General features: G+C 45.2%; 2 protein-coding genes across 3 annotated transcripts in view; both read left to right on the top strand.

The window, feature by feature from the left end:
• The first annotated feature begins 285 nt into the window (after positions 1-285).
• Positions 286-9,861, top strand: LOC144893213 (uncharacterized). Its single transcript, XM_078782902.1, has 4 exons — positions 286-861; positions 988-1,020; positions 1,174-1,397; positions 9,145-9,861. The coding sequence occupies exons 1-4, from the start codon at positions 286-288 to the stop codon at positions 9,677-9,679; spliced, it is 1,368 nt and encodes a 455-aa protein (XP_078639028.1). The 3' UTR covers positions 9,680-9,861.
• Positions 9,862-19,003: 9,142 nt separating this feature from the next.
• The window catches only part of LOC137414232 (tripartite motif-containing protein 14-like), a 48,495-nt gene continuing 41,460 nt past the window's right edge, over positions 19,004-26,038 (top strand). The window contains exon 1 of one of the 2 annotated variants that reach the window (XM_078769985.1): positions 19,004-19,194. The gene's annotated coding sequence lies outside the window, so the exon portion shown is untranslated. The remainder of the gene's footprint in view (positions 19,195-26,038) is intronic. The other variant, XM_068099716.2, reaches the window with a different exon arrangement.

Raw genomic sequence — 26,038 nt, forward strand, 5'->3', positions numbered from 1 at the left:
AACAGTTTTTCTGGCCACAAATGCTGGGTGCTCACCCTCAGTCACCTGTCTGATGTCAACCGGCGGATGGAGGAGGACGTCAGTAAACATGTTCCAGTCCACAGAGACCTTGCCAAGACACAGATGAAGCGAGATGCAGAGGCAGTTGAACTTGTCCTAAAATGGTTTGAGGAGATCAAGCCATTCGACAACGATAGAGACAAGGAGTTGCTCGTGTCTTTCTCAACAGGATTCACAAGCACTGGAGATGACGCAGTCAATGCTGAGAGAGCAGCTGAAGTTGGGATGGAGATGCAGATCAAGCTGGATGGACAGTCAGTGACGTCGACCATGGATGTCAAGTCAAAGATAAAAGCCCTGTCATCACTAAGAAAATTTCCCTTGGTCAACGAGAAAAAGATTCACCTTGACTCACTAAAGTTGTTCAACCGACTGATCATTTTCGCCCAGCGGGATATGACAGTTGAGACAAGCTTACAGTATGAGCTGACTCCCTTCCCATTGTCCCTGTTCAGCAACAAAGATCAGAAGATGAACAAGGCAAACAAGGCAGACTTTTCAAATACAAGCCTGAAGGCGTTAACTGATCCACTTGACTTGACTAACCAACCCTGCTGCACCCTCGTAATTGATGGCGGATGGCTTGTCTACATGGTGAAGTGGGAACAACGTCAGACCTGGCAGGAGATCGCCAACAGTTACCTGAGCTACGTGCAGTATCTGGGCCACTGCTCCCAGAAGATCATTGTGGTCTTTGATGGCTACAGCAGATCACCAAAAGATCACGACCACATCCGGCGTACCAAGAATTCCTGCTGTAATCTCCAGATTCGACCGGATATGTCCAACTGGACCCCAAGAGCAAAGTTTCTGGACAACACTCATAACAAGAGTGAGCTCATCCACCTTCTCTCTTCAACCTTCCAAAAACATCACATCACTGTGGAGCAGTGTGACAATGATGCTGACACTTCAATTGTGAGATAGGCATTGGCTGCTGCTTCAGATGGCTCTGTTGAGGTCAGTACCATTTGTGTCTTCAGTTAGTATAACTATTGGATGGAGCCCGGGGGGAGATGGGGTAATTTAAAAATAAGAGAATTCACACTGTTGAAAAGTTAAATCTGTTCTTGAACGGTTCATTATGCTTTGTACATGTTGTTATATTTTCAGGTGCGGGCAGAAGATGCAGACGTGCTGGTAATGCTGGTGCACCATAGCTCAGACAGCCACCATCCACTCTTCTTAACCACATCAAACGGCTCTTATGACGTCCGAAAGATCAAAGAATCTCTCTCCGAAACACAGAAGAGCTACCTGCTCTTCTGTCACGCCTTCACGGGGTGTGATACGGTTTCTGCAATCGCTGGTCATGGGAAAACAACTCTATTTGCCAGGTAATAATGATAATACTACTATTACGTCGGCAAATAATACTAATACTAATAATAATGTTGCGGATATGGGATTTGCATCCATCCATATCCGCTTGTAAATATTCCCCTATTTCCTCAATACTTCCCAACTATCCCCAATCCCCCATTCCCTAGTTCCATTTTCTGTAAACAACACTCTGTAGACCCGACCTCCCCCTATTTCCCCCATTAAATGTCGTGCCCAGGTTCACCGCATCTCATGTAAGACAACTATAGGACATCTTGCTAGTTATTCTTAGTCTATGTCAGTTAAGGACTCGTTTCCATTAATTCTGACCCTTCGTTGCACCAGAATGTGATTGTATGGCACCGTTAGGAAGTTTAGGACCTCCCAATACCTTCCCGCAGCTCTTCCTCACGGTTCAGCAACAACAACAACAACAACAGCAACGGCGGCAGCGTGCACAGGGAGTGCGCGTCCTCACTCCGGCTTGGTTGGTAGGGGGTGTTGGGAGGGCATGAGGCCTTCCCAACGAGCCGCCATCGAACATGTGCTCGACGGGGTTACCAAATAGGGGCTCCCTGTCAGCTCCTCGTCAAGGGCGGAGCCCGGTAACCCCCCGCACCCAATGGAAGCGGCGGACCGGCCCCAGGGGGGCGGTGCCAACCAGCCGAGGGCGTGTCACTCCCCGCTGAGCATGCGCAGGAAGAGGGAGGTGACGTCAGATGCGCGCTGAGCTTGGAGCAAGCAAGACGTACCCTCCAAGCGCTGTGAGGCCTCCCCGCATCTCTGGACTGGACCGTGCTTTATCCTGTCCCCGAGCCAAGGTGCACCTTGTGCTATCGACTACCTGTCCCTTCCTGCCATCAATCCCTGTGTAAGTCAGCCTTGTTCCGTTTGTCTGTGGTCTGTCTGGGTTAAGATAAGATGGTATTTAAGTGCCTATCTCTTCTGTGTCTTTACCTCACTACCGTGTAATCTATCCCCTTTTCTCCACCACTGTAATTATACCCTCCTCCGGAGGTCTTGAGAACTGTACCCTTGCGTCGTTTCATCTATCCCAGTCGTTGTGTCCTTTCCATCATTGATTTAGCATAGCGCGATTTGGTCAACGTCTGGGTGGAATCGGGGTCTAGTCGGGGAATAACTGTTCGGTCGCGGTCATACCAACCGCTCGGTCAAAAATAACATCTAAACCGCGTCCGTAACAATTGGTGTCAGGAGTGGGATTCGAGGCCCGAACCAAATTTTTTTTAAAACATCTAGGAAAAAATTTGGTCAAAATTATAAAGACACCGAAATTTGATTTTGTTTTACAAAAAACCCGAATTTTGAAAGTCGCGCTATGGGAGATCAAGACGGCTGGGTTCCGGTAGAGGAGAGTGAGGCAGGGTCGATCCAGGACCAAATTGAGGGACATGAGGAGAGCGAAGCAGTGAGGGCGGCAGGTTCGCAAAATGGCATCCTCGCGCACGAGGTTACGGGCGCGCAAAATGGCGCCTCGCAGATGGCTACGGCGGCCGCGCCCGCTGCACAAGTGGGAGGGATTGACATGCAGGCCCTCATTGCGCAGCTACAGGCAGCTGCACAGATGAGTATGGGGAGCCAAATTGAGCGACTGGGTGAGCGATTGGAGGGCCAAATGGGGGTAATGAGGGACGAAGCGAGGGGTACCGGTGAGGGATTAGACAAGAAATTTGAGGGAATAGACAAGAAATTTGAGGGGTTAGACAATGGGATAGAAGGGGTGAAACATGGGTTAATGGGGGTAGAAAACAGAATGGCCGCTCAAGAGAATCAAATAGAAGGGGTGAAACATGGGTTAATGGGGGTAGAAAACAGAATGGCCGCTCAAGAGAATCAAATGGAAGGGATGAAAAAGGGGTTACAGGGGTTAGAAAACAGTATGGAAGGCAAATTGAGGGACATGAGGGACCAAGCGGAAAGGGAAGTTAAAAAAATGGGGCAGCAGATAGAGGGGGTCAGAATGGGGGTAGAAACTAAATTGGATGCTCACAGGGAGGAAATGGAGCAGATGAGGGTGGCATCTGGGCAGGAGATGCAAGTGATGGGAGAGGAAATCAGAAGAGGTGTGAGTGAGGAGGTCGGAGGAGTGCGTGAGGAGGTGAGGCACTGTAAGGAGCGCATGGAGAAGGAGGTGAGAAAGGGGACTGTAAAATTGCAAGGTGGTATAGAGGAGTTGATGCTGGGAGTAGAACAACTGACAGTGGGACAAAAGGAGTTGGGGGACCAGGTAAAGAAGAACACAGCGGTAATAGAGGGTTTAAAATCGACACAGAAGGAGATGAAAAAGGACGTAGGGGTAATTAAAAAAGAGTGTCAGACGGTCGGTACATGAGGACCTGACGAGGAAAATGAACAAGGTGGTAGAGGTGATGGAGGTTAAAGAGCGGGAGGTGCAGGAGCACATAGAAAAAAATAAGGTGGAGTTAGAGGAAGAACTTAAGGGGGTGCACGAGGAGATGAAGGAGGTGAAGCAGAAATTAGAAGAAGTGGAAGAAGGGGTGAGCGAAATTAAGAAGCGACGGAGAGAGGATAAGAAAGAGATAAAGGAGGAAGTAAAAGAATTGGTCCAAAGTCTGTGTTCGGATCGTGATGATGTGCTCATTAACCGGATGAGGGATTCGCAGGTGATGGAGGAGAAGCGAAGAGAAAGAGGACCCGGTGTAAGTGGTGACCAATATGGTCGTGCGTATGATGCGCCAGGTGATTTAATGAGCTTGGGGGTCGAGATGGACCCGGGTGTTCGTGAGAGGCCGTTGGTGAAGTGTGCGACAGGTCTGGTGTGCGAAAAAGGAGGTGTGCGAGAAAGTCCGACTCTGGGGTGCATGGGGAAAGAGTGCGCTGTCAAAAGTAAGGAAGAGTGTACACCTGTGGTGAGTGTTACAGAGGGTGTAACGGGAGAGTGTGCGCGAGAAAGGTGTGTAACGGACGGGTGCATGAGGAAAGAGTGCGCTGTCGAGAGTAAGGGTGAGTGCGCTGTCGAGAGTGGAGGTGAGAGTAGTAAGAGTGACACGGAGTGTGAGTTGGTTGTGACAGGTGAGAAAGGAAGCACACCTGGAATGGTAGAGAGTGTGTGGGAATGCACACTTGAGTTGGTAGTGAGGCACGTGGTTGGGTGTGCGAGTGAGAGCACACCTGTGATCGTCACAGAGGAGGTGACCGAGGAGGGGGCGCGAAGAGGTGTGTTGGTGAGGTGTGCGAGCGACGAATGTGTGCCAAGGTGTTCGGTGGTCAGGTGTGTGACCACGTCTGTGAGTGGAATGAGTGTACCTGGGTGTGTAAGAGAAGGTGCAATGACCAAGAGCAGGGAAACGGCTGGATGTATGAGCAAGAAAGGGGTAGCGTATGCATGTAAGCATGCAGGTGAGGCATCGACGGTAACCGGGTTAGCGGTTAGAGCGACTTATAGCCGAATCGGGCCCTCGGTGCGTGCCGGGCTTCGCGTGCCGCGAGAACCAGCGGGGATCCGAGCCACGGCGGGTTCGAAAGGACCGCCGTACGCGATCCACGCTGGGCCTCGCTTTGAACGGCCGCGTCCGTGCTCCACTAGGCGGAGCGGGCAGCCCGGTAGGAAGGGTCGTCATGGCGACCACTTTTTGTTGAGGCATTCCGGCAGGTCGAGATCGGGCCATGGGATGGCTCCATGCCGAGATGGTGCGTGGGACCTCGGCCCGGGTAAACCTCCTTCCCTGCACCGAATGCGGGACGAATCCAGCCGCTGGCACCAAACAACCCGCATTCATGGCTTGGCTGTACGAAGCCGAGCTGTAGAAGTGAATTGGCGCACCGAGAGGCAGTAGTAAGTAGACTGTAATGGCGAGGATAGTGTTTTGGCCCCGAAATTAGAAAAACAAAATTTGATGATTGGCAAAGGATTGGCAGTAATGATTGGCAGATGATGGGCAGTGATTGGCAAATTTTTGATTTGTTGAAATTTGATGTGCAAAATTGGTAGTGGGAGATGCCCGATGTGGTGGGATGGCAACTCTGTCATCCCTCACAAAAAGGGGGCAGATGCGCTATAGATTATGGGGTGTATGGCAGTGAAAACTAGCCCGGGTGGGTTAGGATATTGTGTGTAGGGATCTAGCGAAGATGGCATTAGGTAACGTTAAGGTTAGTTAGTGACAAGGATACCTGTAGAGGGGACGCAGGTAGATTAGAGTGGATGATAATGACGAGGGAGCGCAATAGTTTAAAGGGACGACTGGGAAGCGCAAGTTTCAGAGGGGAGTAGTTAGATGAGATGATGCTGTGTGAGAACTGGACAGGTGTGTGGAGCAGTGTATGAGTAGTGAGTGTTGTGGATCAGCGCGAATGCGCTTGGGGGAGAGAAGGGTGCAGGCGGCACCAAGTATGAGAGCACAGGTGTGCAAGTGCAGGTGTGTGGAATATATGGAGCAGAGAATGAGTGGTGTGGAGAGAGTTGGAGTAAGTGGTACGGAGTGGTGTGCATGGTGCGAAGGTGTGGATGGGGGAAGAGTGGACCCCTTTTCATGAGTACCCGGGGAGGGTAGTTTAAAGAATAGTTAGAAGGTATAGGTAAATTGTGGTTGGATATTGGCATTTGTGGTGCGGTTGCAGAATGGTATTGTGGATGGGTGCATTGGTGTGGTGAAATTGGCTGGTCGTGTGGCCTGTTAGTATGAGTGTGAATGGTTGGGCACTCCGCCACTGTTAGATGTCGGCCAGGTGAGGCCGCAGGTGGGCTCTGGGAGCCGTTAGTGTCAGTGGGTGCCTGAGGATCCCGGGTGTGGATCGGGCAGCCCGTGCCAGAGAGGGCACTGAGGGGGTGAGAGTGCGAGAGGGCCTTCCCCAGTTAGTTAGGTTAGGGTGAGGAGCAGGTGAGCTCGGTAGGCAACAACAGTGGTGGAGGTGTGCAGGTGGGCAGACCAGCTAGGAGCGTCACACGACCCAGCCACCGAAATTGTGCGGGGGCACCGAGTGATGAATCGGGGGAGTGAGACCCCAACTTGAGAAGCACCACAGATGGTCAATGGGATTTTGGTTCTTCGAACCACATAGAGTAATGAGGGCCAATGGTTTGGCAGGAGAAAGACCCCGGGTAATGTAAAGTTGTTAAAGTCATTTAGGAAATAGTTAGGATTGATGAACCTGTCGCACCATACGCAGCCACTTGCCTGAGGTGATGATGATGACTCCACACCTGTGTTTTCTTTGTTTTGTGTTGCAGGAAAGGAGAATTGCTGTTTGGATTTGTGAGACGTATCACGACGTGGATAAGACATTGGGGTGATTCCATCTCTCCCTCCTTAGGAGGGACTGATGATGAGTTGGAGATGGCAGATTTTGATGAGAGTTGGAAATGGCAAATTTGATTGGTTAGGAGGGAGAGAAGACGAATTTGGTTTATGGGAGGAACGGGGAAGACAGTAGGGACGTTTGTTGATGTGTAAAGTAGATGTTTATGGGTAGTGTTGTGTTTTGTGGATACAGTAAGGGGTAAGGGAGGGGCAATGTAGGTTACCTGGTGGGGGGGGGGGCGTACGGTAGGAACGTACCTGTCTCATCTGGTTCCCATGTGCCCCCAGTGTGCATTACCTTGAATTGCGTGCACTTTTGCGCCCTTACCACCTTACTCACTTGTCTTCTTTTGTCTCCCACCTCCGAGGATCTGGCTTTGGGGCAGAGAGAGAGAGGAGAGAGAGGTGCTGGCTCCGCAGTTGTGGGCCTGTACTTCCGCTGCTTGCTGCCTGGATCGATACACCATATGGCCGCAATTTTTGTGGCCGCCCACAATGGACCGCAGTTCTTTTGCGGTCAAGCACCACCCGTGGATGGACCTCTGGGTCAACGTGGCACCTATGCCATACAGGTGAACCACTTTTAGTTGGCCCCCTGACGGCCACAATTAAGAAATGGACGCGGTTGGCGCCTTTCTTTATTTCTAAAGAAGCCAGAAGGCCAAGTGCGCTCCAAGAAGGCAAGACCAGCGGCAGAACATCGGCCGGCTGCGACACCACCGGTGACCATGGACACTTAATTGTGCATTTTTATGAACACTTTATTGGTGCACCGGATGGTGCTGACTGTGCGTAATGGGTTGGTGCTTTTGGTGCTTGGACGGGGTGCTCTGCACATTATTAAAGGCCGTAGGGCCACAGGGCACTCGTGGGTTGGTGTATCGATGCTGGCATGCGTGCTCTCCCTATGCATAACATCTGCATGTGTTCCTCAAAGAACAGGTCCTGGATCGTAGTGTAAATATCAGTCTTGTATAAATGATGCTCCCTACCGGCTGTATGTTTAGTTTGAGGATGCTTTCCGCGATTCGGTTATCCTGTGGGTGTGTTTCTGTTAGGAGAAGGGTGCAACGTCGCAGGGGGACATATTTACTCATTTGTGAACATCTGTAAAACTGTCGCACTCAGGGTTGAGTTAATAGTAGAGGGAACTACATCTGAGTGCCACACTAAAGTAGGTAAAAATTTATCGGGTCGGGACGCCCCGAGGTAGAGAAGGGTGCAATGTTGCGGATATGGGATTTGCATCCATCCATATCCGCTTGTAAATATTCCCCTATTTCCTCAATACTTCCCAACTATCCCCAATCCCCCATTCCCTAGTCCCATTTTCTGTAAACAACACTCTGTAGACCCGACCTCCCCCTATTTCCCCCATTAAATGTCGTGCCCAGGTTCACCGCATCTCATGTAAGACAACTATAGGACAGCTTGCTAGTTAATTCTTAGTCTATGTCAGTTAAGGACTCGTTTCCATTAATTCTGACCCTTCGTTGCACCAAAATGTGATTGTATGGCACCGTTAGGAAGTTTAGGACCTCCCAATACCTTCCCGCAGCTCTTCCTCACGGTTCAGCAACAACAACAACAACAACAACAACAGCAACAGCGGCGGCGTGCACAGGGAGTGCGCGTCCTCACTCCGGCTTGGTTGGTAGGGTGTGTTGGGAGGGCATGAGGCCTTCCCAACGAGCCGCCATCGAACATGTGCTCGACGGGGTTACCAAATAGGGGCTCCCTGTCAGCTCCTCGTCAAGGGCGGAGCCCGGTAACCCCCCGCACCCAATGGAAGCGGCGGACCGGCCCCAGGGGGGCGGAGCCAACCAGCCGAGGGCGTGTCACTCCACGCTGAGCATGCGCAGGAAGAGGGAGGTGACGTCAGATGCGCGCTGAGCTTGGAGCAAGCAAGACGTACCCTCCGAGCACTGTGAGGCCTCCCCGCATCTCTGGACTGAACCGTGCTTTATCCTGTCCCCGAGCCAAGGTGCACCTTGTGCTATCGACTACCTGTCCCTTCCTGCCATCAATCCCTGTGTAAGTCAGCCTTGTTCCGTTTGTCTGTGGTCTGTCTGGGTTAAGATAAGACGGTATTTAAGTGCCTATCTCTTCTGTGTCTTTACCTCACTACCGTGTAATCTATCCCCTTTTCTCCACCACTGTAATTATACCCTCCTCCGGAGGTCTTGAGAACTGTACCCTTGCGTCGTTTCATCTATCCCAGTCGTTGTGTCCTTTCCATCATTGATTTAGCATAGCGCGATTTGGTCAACGTCTGGGTGGAATCGGGGTCTAGTCGGGGATTAACTGTTCGGTCGCGGGCATACCAACCGCTCGGTCAAAAATAACATCTAAACCGCGTCCGTAACAATAATAATAATTATAATCATTGTCATCATAGTATAAATGTTAAAAATAATAATTATTTTATTTCTGTTTTACATTATACTTTACTTGACATAGACCTGGTGCTTTTTTTTAGGTTTTGCGAAGGGGATGCGGCTGAGTACATCGACATCTTCCTTGACACAGAAGCCACCAAGGAAACAGTGATTCAGGCTGGTACTGCGATTTTCAAGTACATTTACCATGGACGAGATACTACATTGGGTGAAATTCGGTACAACATGTTCTCAAGGAAGGCAGCGGCAGGAGTGATCAAACCAGAGACTCTACCTCCAACAGAGGGTGCAGCTGCACAACATTCACTCCGTGCCTACCTGCAGACCCGGGACTGGATCCTTCTACAGAGCATGTCTCTGAACCCCAGTGACTATGGATGGACAATAGGTGTGCATGGGTATGAGCCAGTTCCAACACTGGACCCCACGGCTCCTGAGGAGCTATTGCAGTTCACGAGCTGTAATTGTCATGGAGATTGCAGCAACCGGCGATGCAGCTGCAAGAAGAATGGGGTCACGTGCATCTCGGCCTGTGGAGTCTGTAATGGCATTACATGCAGAAACTGCAGTCATGATGTTGTTGAGTCTGAAGAAGACATAGACAATGACTGTTGAAACTTCTGACATTGTGAATGAGAAATAACTCTTGAGTATTATATATGTATGTGAAATAAAAGCTACTTTGTGTGTAAATGTAAAAGTGAAAATATAAATGTTAACAATCAACTCGGAATCATGAAAAACCCTTATTTGACCCCTCATAAGTTACTTAAGGGCCGATTAAAAAAAATAAAAATTCTCGAAAATAATTTTTCGGCACCCGAATTCAACAGCTTTTTTTCTGGGTTTCCCACCGGAGTTGAACTTCAACATTTTAACACATGTTATTACACACCTTTACAAACATAATGGTGAAGAAATTTTTTGGTAACAATTTAGTTAACAGATTTGTGAAATATCTCATAAAATGCCCTTACTATAGTTTATTGACGACGTATATTTATGCTCAATCCAATGTGGCTGCCAAACCACGTGACTGGAGACGTCATCAATTTAATCATCCTGTACAATTTTTGAATATATTGTAATGGATTTGAGAATCCTGTGATTTGTGTAAATACCTCCATAATTGTAAAGGTCAAAGGTCGTCCCCTTAGTTAATTCATCGCATACACCTAGCCAATCTTCGAACCTCTAAATAGTTATTCTCTTATTCTATGTAGTTTAAGGCTCTGTTGCCCAGTAATTGACACTCCATTGCACCGAATCAAATAAGGATAGCTCCCCTTCAATAATTACATTTCCCAGCCAAACTCTCCCTCTCTGGGTAAAGCAGCTTGACAAGCATGGGGTGCGCGCCCCCTCAACTGGCCTGGCTTTGGAAGCGGCATTCGCTGCTATGATGAATATGTGCTCCGTGCTCTGTTTGGACAGGAAGGGCGGGGTCGCCGGGAAGAGGCAAGCCCAGGGCGCGCCACGAGGGGCGGGGCTGTTCAGCCGCATGCCCAAATAAGGATACAAGCCCGTGGCTCGCCACGAGGGGTGCGCTGTTCGACTCCATGCCCAAATAAGGTAGCAAGACCGTGGCATTGCCATATAAGGTCACGAAACAGAGCACGGGGGAGGGCAGTACCCAAACAGACGAGGGCGTGTCACACCTGCGCTTGAGGTATGATATATGCGTGCGACAAAATCGCAAAGGAGAGAGATACAGCAAGAGATACAGAGGGTGGTGCCAAGAGAGACCAAGAGAGAGCCCGAGGCATGTCGAGGCAAGAACCAGTCCTGCCACGTGCAACGAACGAGATACGTGTGTCACCGCTGCCTTGCTCGCTTCCAGCCCGGAGAGGACCTATTTGCTGTGCGCCCTGCCAAACCTTCCAGCCTCGTGGTCCCACCTTCCTCTCCCTCCAGCCAATCCAATCTGCATTTCCCCATTCGTGTACGTGAGTTTGTTTTGTGTGTCTTGTCCTGGGGATTAAGTAAGTCTGTATAAGCTAATAATTGCACTGTGTCTTCTGATCCTTCCATCCTTCTGTCTTTATTTTCGTTTCTTTCCTTCTCCTTGGTTACTTTTGATTGTGTAAATAGTAGTAATAAATTCCTGTTCCTCCTTACTCTGCCTTCTTTTCTTCACATCCGTTCGTTTTAGAGGTTTCCATCATTGAACACCTGTGGCACGATTTGGCCAACGTTCAGGATCGGGTTAGTCTTTGCTAAACGACTCGAACTTCGGGTTGCTAAAACCGCTCGGCAACTAGTCCATCTAAAACCGTGGTTCGAGCAGAAGTTATTCTCTCGTTCCTGGCTGGCGGTAGTAATTAGGTACGTAGCGAACCCCTAGGCCTAACAAACCCTACCTACCGTCAGTCCGGGAAGGACGTTGTAGCTTCAGGAGCGGAGACGGTCAGCTTAACAAGACAAGGGGCTAACCACCTCTTGCTAAGGGGAAGAGCCGTACTCCGTATCCGTAACAATATCATGCTCAATAAATTTCAAATTGATCAGATCGAGCTTGTCTAATTGTCTAATTATGACTTGTCCAATTGTCTAACTACTTGTTTTTAATTATGATGTCATAATCAAGGCACCGATGACAACATCATGAATATCTGTTGTTCCCCATGGGGTGTATTTGACAATGAGACATGTTTCAATTTTTTCCATGAAGCGGTTTCAGAAATGTAGAGGTGCAAAATTTTTCGGTTTTTCCAAGATGGCGCCAAACCACGTGATGTATGACGTCATGATTATTATTAAAATATTCTACAGGGAGAGGCACTCCTATGGTGAAAATTTATTGTCAATTAGGCCAATACTTGCTGAGAAAAGCACGCACGTTCTATGCGGACAAACTGTCACTGTGAAACTGGACCGGACTGTGAAATCTTTGTTTCTTCCCCACCGCTGCCAAACGATGGAACTCTTTACCTTCTCATGCTTTCCAAACACGTATGATCTTCCCATAGGTATGTATTTCTTTGGTTTGCAGTAGAACAAAACAAAAAAAGCTGAAAAAATGACTAAATTTTAGCTTATTCTACACAGAAATCCTAAAATGGCCCGGACAATATTATTGGCACCTTTTAGAAATTGTTAGAAATACAATTGTAATTAGATTTCAAGCAGGTGATTCTCCTTTACTTTGGAATTTAACTCAGCTGTGGTGAGTTGCAGGTGCCTGCAATATAAAAATCACTCATTCAACCAGTTTGAATAGAGAAAAGGAGTCATTCTGCTGTTTTGTGTCACTGTGTGTACCGCAATGAGCATGGAGAAAAGAAACAAAACCAGAGAATTGTCTGAGGAGGTCAGACACAACATTGTAGTCAAGCATGGACAATCTCAACGCTACAAGTCCATCTCCAGAGACCTTGATGTTCCTGTGTCCACCGTACGCAATGTTATCAGGAAGTTCACGGCCCATGGCACTGTAAAGTCTGACTGGAGTTTTCCAAAACACCTGAACAAGCCAAAACCTTTCTGGGAGAATGTCCTGTGGACAGATGAGACCGAATTAGAGCTTTTTGGGAAAGCACATCATCTCTATATTTACAGAAAACAAAAGGAAGCCTTCAAAGAAAAGAACACCTCTCATACAGTCAAACATTGAGGAGGTTCAGTGATGTTTTGGGGTTGCTGTGCTGCCTCTGGCACTGGGTGCCTTGAATGTGTGCATGGCATCATGAAATCAGGAGATTACCAAGGCATATTGGAGCACAATGTTTAATCCAGTGTCAGAAAGCAGGGTCTCCGTTGAAGGTCATGGGTCTTGCAGCAGGACAATCACCCCAAACACACTTTAAAAAGCACCCAGGAATGGTTCAAGAAAAAACGCTGGACTGTTCTGATGTAAAGTGGGCAGCAGTGAGTCCAGATCTAAATCCCATTGAACACGTGTGGGGAGATCTGAAAACAGCAGTTGGGAGAAAGCACCCTTCAAATCTGGGAGAACTGGAGCAGTTTTCATAAGAAGAGTGGGACAAACTGCCAGTAGAGAGGTATAGGAAGCTCATTCATGGCTATAGGAAGCGCTTGACTGCAGTTATTTTGTCCAAAGTCTGTGCTACCAAATATTAAGTCCAGGGTGTCAATAATTTTGTCAATACCATTTCCTTTTATTTTCTGATTTTAAACGATATATTAAGTTCTGAATCAAAAACAAATGGTCAGTAATATTAACAGTGAAATAAAGAATTGTGGAGACCAAATACTTTTGTCAGTTTTTTTTTTTTTTTTTTTTTTTTTTTTTAATAAAAGATCGAGGCTCGTGAAAGAGCGAACATTTATCACACAGAAAGACAAACCGACAAACCGACACATAACCGACAAACCGACACATAGAACAAATAACATCGGGAGCGGTAGACAAGATGGGGAGAGAGGGGGAAGGACACAAACACAACACAACACAACACAACACAACATTTTAGAGCAGGAACCGAGAGACATGGAGACATCGAGAGATCTGTGGGAGGGAGAGGGCTTTGGGGGGGAGGCATGGGAAAGGGGGTGGGAGAGGCATAAAACATATGGACACTGCCAGGACTACCAGGAAAGAAGTTGGAATTACAAACAAGGTGGATCTGGGGTGAATTAGTGGGGGTAGAAAAGATCAAGGTTTTGGATGGGGGAAGATAAGAGATGGTGGTGAACAGCTGTTTTAAAGACCTGGAGGGAGGAGTGGGATTGAAGGGAGTGTGGGAGTTTGTTCCAGAGGCGGGAGAAAAGAGGAATGAAGGAGTGAAGGTGAGCAGAGAGCCGAGATTTCGGCAGTTTAACCATCAGAGGCTTGCTGGCAGATCTTGTGCGACCTGTAGGAATATTTGGGGGACAGAGCACAGAGAGAGCTGGGGGAGCAAGGCCGGAGAGGAGTCGGTAGAAGACGGAAAGACCACCAACCTGCCTGCGGTGAGTGAGTGAGAGGCCCTTGGAGTTAGCTTCATCACGGGAGATTCCAATGATTCTGAATGCTTTGCTTTCAACAGCGTGAAGACGAGCTAGGTGTGAGGCAGGAGCACCAGCCCAGAGGGGAGAGCAGTATTCCATTGAGCTGCGGATGAAAGCCTTGTACGTGGTGAGGAGCTCAGGTGTGCCAAGGAAGGACTTCGCACGACGGAGGATGCCCAGTCGGCGACTGGCTTTGCAGGCCAGCTTGGAAATGTGGTTTTCCCAAGAAAGATCATGGCAGATAGTGAGACCCAAAAGCTGCAGCGACAGAACTTCTTGGAGAGGATTGTTGAGAAAGTAGATGGGAGGGTTGTCCAGTCGATCTTTTCGGAGAGACATAGTAAGAGTGTGAGATTTGTCAGGATTGAAAGACATGTTCCACTTGTTTGACCAGTCTGTGATTTTGTCCAGGTCTTCAGAGAGTGAGGAGGCTGCAGACTGCCGATCTGAGGGAAGAGGAATGGAGCGGCAGAGAGTGGAGTCATCAGCAAAGAGATAGAGAGGATTTTCCAGAGAGTCGGAGAGATCATTGATAAAGACCAGAAAAAGCACAGGGCCCAGCACACTGCCTTGGGGAACTCCAGCCTGAACAGGAAGGGGAGATGAGAGAAATCCATTCAGGGCCACACGTTGACTACGACCAGAGAGGAAGTCCGCAAGCCATGCATGGAGATTTCCATGGATACCATAGGAGTAGAGTTTGGTGAGCAGAGCTGGGTGCCAGACCGTATCGAAGGCACGTGATATGTCGAGGGAGACAGCTCTGATTTCCTGATTTCAGTTTTAACTTATTTTGAGAGAAAATTGAGTTATTTGAAAAATGTGCAAGGGTTCTAATATTTTTGGCCACGACTGTATGACATTTTCAAACTATATGCAGCAATCGTGTCAGGTGACATTTGTAATGTTTCTCATCGATAGGGTAAGCGGTTTCTGAGATATAATTATTTAATATTTTCCTTCAATCCAATTTTTTTGTTTTTCTCGATCAACTTTTAATCAACATGTTGAGTCAATGACATCTGTAAAGTTTTGAGTCGATCGCTTCGGTGGTTTGGGAGGAGGTGTTTTTTAAGGTTTTAGGTTAAATCCAATATGGCTGCCAAACAATGTCATAAATATCATTAATAAACCTACAATGTCATAAATATAATATTTCAATGCAAATGGGTCACAGATCATGTACATGCAATTTCATATTTTTAGGATAAGTTATAATAATCTATCTATAATTCCAGTAATCTCTGTACGTCTGTACGTTTGTACGTCTGTTTGTTTGTCTGTGACCGCTGTTTCTCGACAACCACGGGTCCGATATACTTTTAACTTGCCAGGTATATTGCTGGGGACCCGAGGATGTGCCTTTTCAAGGTTTCATATTAATCGGACAATTACTTACCGAGCTATGTCCAAAAAACGATTCAACCAATCAGAGAGCAGCGAACGATCGCGTGTGCCGAACGTGGAGGACACACTCTGCCTCGGATGGCACATTTGAGAGCGTATTCATTTATTTCACGTTTGCAAACTATGTTGGCGTTAAACTATGTTTTAAAACTAATAAAACCGAATTTGCGATTCATTCGCTTTCCTGCGCGTTTGTGCACGCGATGGCGATTTCTTTACCAAACTCCGGAAGCCGTTCGCTTTGGACCAAACCATTGCATGTAAATAGAGGGGGGGGATTGTCACCGTACTCGCAAGCCGTTCGCTTTGGACCAAACCATTTCATGTAAATAGAGGGGGGGGATATAATTTTAGATATAGATATAGTACGGGCAATGCCCTAGTAATAATAATAATAATAATTCATTTATTTTGTATAGCGCTTTTCAAGAAGCCCAAAGGTGCTTTGACAGAGTGGAAAACATAATGCATAACAATACATGAAAACAACAATTGCAAAAAGACAAGAATCAATAGGGAAATATTTAAAGCAAAAGGAGGGAGAAGGAGAAGAGATAGTCAGGGGTTAAATGCTGTGGGTTGAATGATGAATGCAGTGTTGAACAGGTGGGTCTTTAGTGATGTTTTGAATGTGGTGAGTGAGGAGGAGTCTCTGATGGTGTGAGGTAGTGAGTTCCAGAGGGTGGGAGCAGCGATGAAGAAGGCCCTGTCCCCCCAGGATCTGAATTTGGTCCGGATGGGGGGGGTCAGGAGGTTGGTACCAGCAGAGCGGAGGTTGCGGGTGGGAGTGTGTCTGGAGAGGAGGTCAGCCAGGTAGGATGGGGCCAGGTTATGGAGGGCTTTGTATGTCAAGAGGAGGATTTTGTACTGGATTCTCTGGGGGACGGGGAGCCAGTGAAGCTTGTAAAGGACGGGGGTGATGTGGTCACGGGTCCGGGAATGGGTGAGTAGACGGGCAGCGGAGTTCTGAATGTATTGGAGTTTATTGGTGATTTTTGAGGGTGAACCATAGAGGAGGCTGTTGCAGTAGTCCAGACGGGAGGTGATGAAGGCGTGGATGAGGGTTTCTGCAGCCGTGGAGGAGAGGGATGAGCGGAGACGGGCAATGTTTTTCAGGTGAAAGAAGGCTGACTTTGTGATCTGTTTAGTGTATTTGTCGAAGGAGAGGGTTTGGTCAAAGATGACGCCAAGTTATTCGATTAAAACATTTATAGCTGGTATACCACTTCACCAATGATGTCGTCATCATCATGCTTTTGTTCCCCATTATTGGGAGTACTTGACAATGTGCCAAGTTTCAAATTTTTTCCATTCAGCGGTTTCTGAGAATTTTTTATTATTATTTGCTTTTAATCCAAGATGGCTGCCATACCACGTGACATATGATGTCACAAGTCTCATAAAAAAAACATTCTGCATGGGTATTGCTCCTACCCTGAAAGTTTAGTCTCAATTGGGCATGTGGTTGCTGAGAAATATGAGGTTTAACCCGTGCGGACAGACAACACGAAAACATAATGCCTCCACCTTTGGGAGCGGAGGCATAAAACATGCAGAGGCAATACCCCTGGCGCTCACCTGGTGGAATAAACGGTATACCACACTGACTAAAGGTATTTTAAACCAATATCAATGGTTTCTCGAAGACAGGGCAGCATGTAGAATCATACTAACATAATCATACGACTTTATACAAACAAACAAAACAATACCTATTTTGGGGGGCAACTCCCCCCCTCCCCCCCCCCCCCCACCCCGTATACATCCTCAGACCCCGATTTTTATCATGCTTTGAACAATCATTGTTAAATCACAGGTGATTAAGATTGTGTATGTAGTTTCAGAGAAAAGAGCAAATACCTACTTTGGAAGGGGGCAACATGACCTCCCCCCTGTGGACCCCGATTTTTGTAAATGCCGGCAACAAACGTTGGTACATTACGGCTGATGAACGGAACGTTGTGGTCAAGTTTCATAAGAATTGTATGTGCAGATTCTTAGAAGAAAGCAAATACCTATTTTGGGAGGCAATCCCCCTCCCCTTCTACCTCCACCCCCACCCTCCCCCGTAGACCCCAATAGGGCCCAATTTTTTTTTTAATGCCATGAGCAAACTTTGGTACATCACGGGTGGTGAAGGTTGTGCTCAAGTTTCATCGAAATAGTTTGTGTAGTTTCAGAGGAAAAAGCAAATTCCTATTTTGGGGGGTCAAACCTGGATCCACTTTGACCCCCGGTAGACCCCCTTAGACCCAGATTATTTGTAATGCCGTGAGCAAACTTTAGTCACAACACAACAAATATCATTTGTGCCAAATTTGGTCGCAATCCTATCAGCGGTTTCGGAGAAGAAGTTTCAAGTGTTTACGGACTTACGGATGGACTGACGGACGGACTGATGGACGGACGGACGGACTGACTTATGGACGGACGGACTGATGGACAGACGGACGGACTGACGGATGGACTGACGGACGGACTGATGGATGGATGGACGGACTGATGGACGGACTGACGGACAGACTGACGGACTGATGGATGGACGGACGGACGGACTGATGGACGGACTGACGGACGAACGACACACCATCCCATAAGCTCCCCTGAACTTCGTTACAGTTGAGCTAAAAAAAAAAGAAACAAAAAAAAGGCAAAAGCATACTGACAACTAAAGATTTTCATGATGGTGTCTTTCATTTATCACAACAGTGTGCGATTGGTATTCATGGAGGTCGATTCATTTGCTGTCTTGTGTGGGTGATTTGGATGCAACATGTCATTTTGAGGGGAAAACGCATAGTTTTGATCACAGTGTTACATTTAAACAGAGGTTTCTGAAGTTTTGAGAAACGGTGACTTGTTTTGCGTTTATGGTTTTGAGAAATGAGGTACAGTTTCAGGAAATGTGTGTAAACGATCGAGAAAATCTGTAATTACATGAACAAATCTTATCTTTGAAACAAATAAACAGTCTTTCACTCTTTCATTCCTCTTTTCTCCCCCCTCTGGAACAAACTCCCTCACTCTCTTCAATCCCACTCCTCCCTTTAAAACAAACAGGTATTTAAAACAGCTGTTCACCATCTCTTATCTTCCTCCATCCAAAACCTTGATCTTTTCCACCCCCGTTAATTCACCCCAGATCCACTTTTTTGAAATACCGACTTCTTTCCTGGAAGTCCTAGCAGTGTCCATGTGTTTTCGACCTCTCCCACCCCCCCCCCCCCTTCCCATGCCCCATACCCCCAAGCCCTCTCCCTCCCACAGATCTCCCGATGTCCCTGCTCTTAAATGTTGTACTTGTATTCTTCCCTCTCTCTCCTCATCTTGTCTCCCGCTCCCTTTATCTTATGTTTTGTGTCAGTTTGTTTTTATGTGATTAATGTTAGCTCTTCCACGAGCCTCGATCTTGTATCCAAAAAAAAAAAAAAAAGTCCTCATAATCTGTGTGCTAACAGGCATAAGGTTTAATATACTTCCTCCCCATCTGATTCTTCCTTCCGCCTTCCTCTTCAAGCCTTCAACTCCTGTCCATTTTCAACATTTACTTCCTCCCAAGCCCATGCAGACGTCATAACTAGTGGAGAAGGAAGTGCTCGCTGAACGATGATGTCATTGCATTACTGAGCATGGGAAGTTCAGTCACCAAGTTTCTTTGTAGAGCGCTCGACAAGTGGCATAAGCACTTAAGCAAGCACTCAATACTGCTCGGTAACTGAAGGCAGCCCTGCTTGGCCTGATATTGGTGCATCTTGGAAACTACTTCAGGAGAGGTACTTTTATATTTCTCAGCATTGTTTCATGTTCGGAGCCTGGTGTTGGCTTAGCGGTTAGGGTGCCGGCTTGGGATCCTAGGATCCTGGGTTCCGAATCCCGGTCGATCGCTGAATTAACAAACCAAGCGGGTTGACTCAGCCTGTTCATCCTTCCGAGGTCGGCAAATTGAGTACCAGTTCACTGGTAATTCTCTGTGTGTCGCAAGAGGCGACTAACAGGGTTGGCGGCAGGAAGTTCATCCGCCCCTAAAACATCGCTTCAAAAAGGGGACCACGGTGCCCGAAAAAGGCCAACCCCTGCTCTGCGGGGAAAACTGGTCTCTAAAAGCTGTTCTTTTTTCTTCTATGGTTTCATGTTCGACAATTGTCTGTGTATTTGTGATTCCGTAAATGGATGTTGCTATCGATTATAAAGAACATTTGCACAACATTTTGGCTTCATGAAAAATCTGGTTTTTGGGTTTATTAGGTGTATTAGGGCAATATTTTGAAGCTTTTTGTATAAGTTTACTGTAAAACATAATGCAAACTAGCACAAAAGCCAAAATGTTGATCGTTTGCTGCCAAGTAAAATCTCTTTTTATGCCGTGGGGTGAAGGGGAAGTGACAAAAGGGAATGCGAATCAGTTGGAGTTTCGATACGTTCGTGGAGTAAATATGGATTCGCTGTGTGCAATGTTCTCTGAACAAGATGAGCACATTGCGTGTCATTGGATGTTATATCCACATGTGGGTTTCAGAATGTGAAACGGAGCCCTCGCAGGTTTCAAGGTATACATCAGGGTGTCCCCGCTTAACGTCGTCCCAGTTAACATTGTTTCGTCATTACGTTGATACTAATTAGGTACCAAGGTTTCACAGAACGTCGTGATTATTTACCTACAACTAAGTATTACGTTGTCATGACATATAAATGTCATGGAACGTTTTCGGTACTACTACTACGTTTATAAAGAAAAGAAGAGGCAGAGCAGCAAGTAATCGACCAACCAATGATGATTTGTTTTTCTGGAGGGAGGAAGACGGTCATTTCAATAGGCAGCAGAAGCCTTCACGTCACAGCAAGTGGGGAGAATCCTGTGGGTCTCAGTGACTCACCACCATCCCATTCTCCACCATCCACCAGTAGATAGTTCTATTGTACGAAAGGGTGATTGTTATGCCTCCGCCGACAAAGTCGCCGGAGGCATTATGTTTTCGGGTCGTCCGTCCCTCCGTCAGTACATACATAGGTCCATCCGTCCGTACGGGCTAAACCTCGTTTTTCTCAGCAACCACATGTCCAATTGAGACGAAACTTTCAGGGTAGGAGTGACACCCATGCATAATGTTTTTATGATAATTGTGACATCATAGGTCATGTGGTATGGCAGCCATCTCGGATTAAGAGCAAATAATTTTAAAAAAATTATCGGAAACCGCTGAATGGAAAAATTTGAAACTTGGCACTGTCAAGTACTGCCAATGGGGAACAAAAGCATGATAATGTGGACATCATAGGTGAAGTGGTATACCAGCCAAAAATGTTTTAATCGAATTCCTTATCCTAAAAATCTGAAATTGCATGCACATGATCTATGACCCATTTGTATTAAAATATTAAATTTATGATATCATAGGTCACATGGTTTGGCAGCCATATTGGATTGCAGGAAAATATTAAATAATTATATCTCTGAAACTGCTCACCCTATCGATGCGAAATTTTACAGAGATCATCTAACAGCACTGTTGCATATAGATTGAAAATTATGATGTCATAGGTCACGTGGTTTGGCAGCCATCTTGGATAGAAAAACAAACCTTATCTGATCAACACGAAACTTCACAAACGTGATCCCCTACCCATACATATGCATAGTTATGGCATCTACCCGTAGTGGGACTATGCGGAGGCATATTGGCGAAACAGTCACATTGTTGTACACTGCTCCTTTCCTATGCCATCTCCAGGCATTGCAAAACGTCATTGCCGGGCACCGAAGGTGGCTCGGCAATGACGCACGCTGAAAGGGAATACTCAGTTTTCACTCTGGTTGTTTTCTTTCTTTCTTTCTTTCTTGTTTGTTGTACACCGCACCTTTCCTATGCCATCTCCAGGCATTGCAAATCGTCATTGCCGGGCACCGAAGGGGGCTTGGCAATGACGCACGCTGAAAGGGAGTACTCAGTTTTCACTCTGATTGTTTTCTTGTTTTCTTGTTTTCTTGTTTGTTTGTTTTCTTTCTTGCTTGTTTGGCCGGGCGATATCTCAGCCATCCTTTGAGCGAGGAAGCTGAAATTTCGGCACAATAGTGAGCAAGTCCTTTGTCAAAAACAGTATTTTTTGTTTTTTGATTAATCAATTAATTGAGGAGTTATTTAATTATTAGCGATTAATTAAGTACTTATACATTTACTTTCTCTTCTGACCATTAACTCAGGCACCTTTTGAGTTAGGAAGCTGATATTTGGACATGCCAATGACCAGGTGATTTGGCTGCAAAGGATATTTTTGATTTATTAATTAATCGATTAATTATTTAATTATTCGATTAATTACTCAAAAAATAATAATAATAATCAGTTACAGATTCTGATGAAATGGTTGTCGTTTATGTGTTCTGTGACCGAATTGATTAATAATTTAATTTTTTAATGATTTTTTTTTTTTTTCATTATTAATAATTTATTTATTTTCTTTCTCATTTGGCCATTATCTCAGGCACGTTTTGAGCTGGGAAGCTAATATTTGGACATGACAGTGACCAAGTGATGTGGCTATCAAGGATATTTTTGATTTATTGATTAATCATTTAATCGATTAATTATTTATTGATTAATCGATTAATTATTTATTGATTAATCAATTAATTATTTAATTTTTTATTAATGACTTATTTAATTAAATTTCTAAAAGATACATCTTCGGATGAAGCACTAGTGGTTTAGTTGTGCTATTAGCCAATTGATTAAGAAAATATTTTGTGATAATCTTTTATTGATTTTAATTATATGATTAATCAATCGATTAGTGTGCACCTCTCCCTCCCAATGCAGCGTCAATGAGCTGCACTGCGGTATTGCTGGGCGCCGGAGACGCCCCGGCAATGCCGCGCTGTAGGATATATAATTATTTGGCATGGGGGCGGTGTCCTTTGTATGTATCTGTACTTGTTTGTTTTCTTGTTTGTTTGTTTGTCCGGGCGATATCTCAGCCATCCTTTGAGCTAGGAAGCTGAAATTTCGGCACAATAGTGAGCAAGTCCTTTGTCAAAAACAGTATTTTTTGTTTTTTGATTAATCAATTAATTGAGGAGTTATTTAATTATTAGCGATTAATTAAGTACTTATTTAATTAATTAAATTTCCTTTCTCTTCTGACCATTAACTCAGGCACCTTTTGTTAGGAAGCTGATATTTGGACATGACAATGACCAGGTGATTTGGCTGCAAAGGCTATTTTTGATTTATTAATTAATCAATTAATCAATTAAGCGATTAATTATTCGATTAATCACTAAAAAAAAAAAAAAAACAGTTACAGATGCTGATGAAATGGTGGTGGTTTATGTGTTCTGTGACCGAATTGATTAATAATTTAATTTTTTAATGATTATTATTTATTTTCATTATTAATCATTTATTTATTTTCTTTCTCATTTGGCCAATATCTCAGGCACCTTTTGAGCTGGCAAGCTAATATTTGGACATGACAGTGACCAAGTGATGTGGCTATCAAGGATATTTTTGATTTATTGATTAATCATTTCATCGATTAATTATTTATTGATTAATCAATTAATTATTTATTGATTAATCAATTAATTTTTTAATTTTTTATTACTGACTTATTTAATTAAATTTCTAAAAGATACATCTTCGGATGAAGCACTAGTGGTTTAGTTATGCTATTAGCCAATTGATTAAGAAAATATTTTGTGATAATCTTTTATTGATTTTAATTATACAATTAATCAATCAATTAGTGTACACCTCTCCCTCCCAATGCAGGCTCTATGAGCTGCACTGCGGTATTGCCGGGCGCCGGAGGTGCCCCGGCAATGCCGCGCTGTAGGATATTTAATTATTTGGCATGGGGGCGGTGTACTTTGAATGTATCTGTACTTGTTCTAGTTTGTAGCTTATTTTACATTTATTTACAGTACTGTATTACAATGTACAATACAGAATATATAAACAATGAAAAAGTGTGTGAATTTACTTATATGTGATGCATTTAAAGTGGGTGAAAGAACATCACTCCCCCCACCCCCTCCCCCTCCCGCTATTTACATAAATTTTTATGAGATAGATTGATCCATTTAGCGTTGGTTCACTTAATGTCATGTTTTGAAAAACATAACTACGATGTTAACCGAGGACCGTATGTATGTATGTATGTATGTATGTATGTATGTATGTATGTATGTATGTATGTATGTATGTATGTACACCACTGGTCAAAAGTTTTAGAACACCTCAATTTTTCCAGTTTTTATTGAAATTTAAGCAATTCAAGTCCAGTGAATAACCTGAAATGGTACAAAGGTAAGCAGTAAGTCAGACAGTCCATTATAACCCTTAAAAGTGTAGGTATTTCCTTTAGAGAAATTGCAAAGAAAACCAAGGTGTCGGTGAGTACAGTCTCCTACACCATCAAAAGGCACTTGGAAACTGGAGGAAACTCTGACAGGAAGAGGTCTGGCAGACCCAAAGCCACAACAGAATCAGAAGACAAGTTTCTGAGAGTCAATAGCTTGTGTGATAGGCGGCTCACAGGACAACAGCTTCAAGCACAGCTTAACACTGGTTGAAGTAAGCAAGTGTCAGTTTCAACTGTGAAGAGAAAACTTTGAGCTGCAGGTTTGACAGGTCGAGTGGCAGTAACAAAGCCATTGCTAAGATGGCAAAATAAGAAAAAGAGGCTTGCCTGGGCCGTGAAGCACTGCCAGTAGACTATTGAAGAAGAAAGAAGGTCTTTTGGACTGATTGATCAAAATTTGAAATCTTTCGTTCATCACGCAGGGATTTTGTACGCCGTCGAGGAAGCGAAAGGATGGTTCCTCAGTGTGTGACACCAAATGTCAAACATGGAGGAGGAAGCGTGGTGGTCTGAGGCTCTTTTGCTGGATCCAGAGTCGGCGAATTGCACAGAGTGACTGGCACCCTGAACCAAAAGGGCTACCACAACATTTTGCAGCACAATGGAATACTCTCTGGTATGCGCCTGGTTGGTCAGGGGTTAATCCTACAGCAAGATAATGACCCTAAACACACCTCCAGGCTATGTCAAAACTACCTTCGAGGAAAAGAACAAGACGGTCGGCTTCAAATCATGGAATGATCAGCACTGTCTCCAGACTTAAACCCCATCGAGCTGGTTTGGGATGAACTTAACAGAAGGGTGAAAGCAAAGCAACCTACAGGTGCAACACATTTGTGGGAACTTCTGCAACAGTGTTGGGAAGAACTTCCCGAACAATATTTGATTTCCATTGCAGAAAGAATGCCACGAGTGTGTTCGGCGGTTATATCTGCAAAAGGTGGCGACTTTGCTGAGTCAAAAATTTAAAATAAAATTTTGTTAAACAAAATGATTCTGATTTCTTTTTTATCTCCAATTGTTTATTTGTTCTATGCTTAATTTTAGAGTACATTGAGACATTAAACTGCGTAAATTTGAATAAAAACTGGAAAAATTGAGGTGTTCTAAAACTTTTGACTGGTAGTGTATGTATGTATGTATATATATATTTATATATATATATATATGTATATATATATATATATATATATATATATATATATATATATATATATATATATATACATACATACATACAGTGCATTCAGAAAGTATTCAGACCCCTTCACTTTTTTCACATTTTGTTATGTTGCAGCCTTATGCTGAAATCGTTTAAATTCATTTTTTCCCTCAATCTACACTCAATACCCCATAATGACAAAGAGAAAACAGGATTTTCGAAAATTTTGCAAATTTATTAAAAAGAAAAAACTGAAATATCACATTGACATAAGTATTCAGACCCTTTGCTATGACACTTGGAAAATTAGCTCAGGTGCCTCCCATTTCTCTTGATCATCTTTGAGATGTTTCTACACCTTGATTGGAGTCCACCTGTGGTAAATTCAATTGATTGGACATGATTTGGAAAGGCACACACCTGTCTATATAAGGTCTCACAGCTGACAATGCATATCAGAGCAAAAACCAAGCCATGAGGTCGAAGGAACTGCCCGCAGAGCTCAGAGACAGGATTGTGTCGAGGCACAGATCTGGGGAAGCCCACAAGCCTCTCCTCAGTGAAAGACACATGAAAGCCCGCTTGGAGTTTGCAAAAAAGCACCTAAAGGACTCTCAGACTGTGAGAAACAAGATTCTGTGGTCTGATGAAACCAAGATTGAACTGTTTGGCTTCCGTCTAGCCACTCTGCCATAAAGCGCAGATCGGTGGAGTGTTGCAGTGATGGTTGTCCTTCTGGAAGTTTCTCCCATCTCCACACAGGATCTCTGGAGCTCAGCCAGAGTGACCATCGGGTTCTTGGTCACCTCTCTTACCAAGGCCCTACTCCCCCGATTGCTCAGTTTGGCCGGGTGGCCGGCTCTAGGAAGAGTCCTGGTTGTTCCAAACTTCTTCCATTTAAGAATTATGGAGGCCACTGTGCTCTTGGGAACCTACGATGCAACAGAATTTTTTTTGTAGGCTTCTCCAGATCTGTGCCTCGACACAATCCTGTCTCTGAGCTCTGCAGGCAGTTCCTTCGACCTCATGGCTTGGTTTTTGCTCTGATATGCATTGTCAGCTGTGAGACCTTATATAGACAGGTGTGTGCCTTT

Source organism: Myxine glutinosa, chromosome 1, assembly GCF_964187855.1.
Source record: "Myxine glutinosa chromosome 1, kmMyxGlut1.1, whole genome shotgun sequence".
Classification (NCBI taxonomy): domain Eukaryota; kingdom Metazoa; phylum Chordata; class Myxini; order Myxiniformes; family Myxinidae; genus Myxine; species Myxine glutinosa.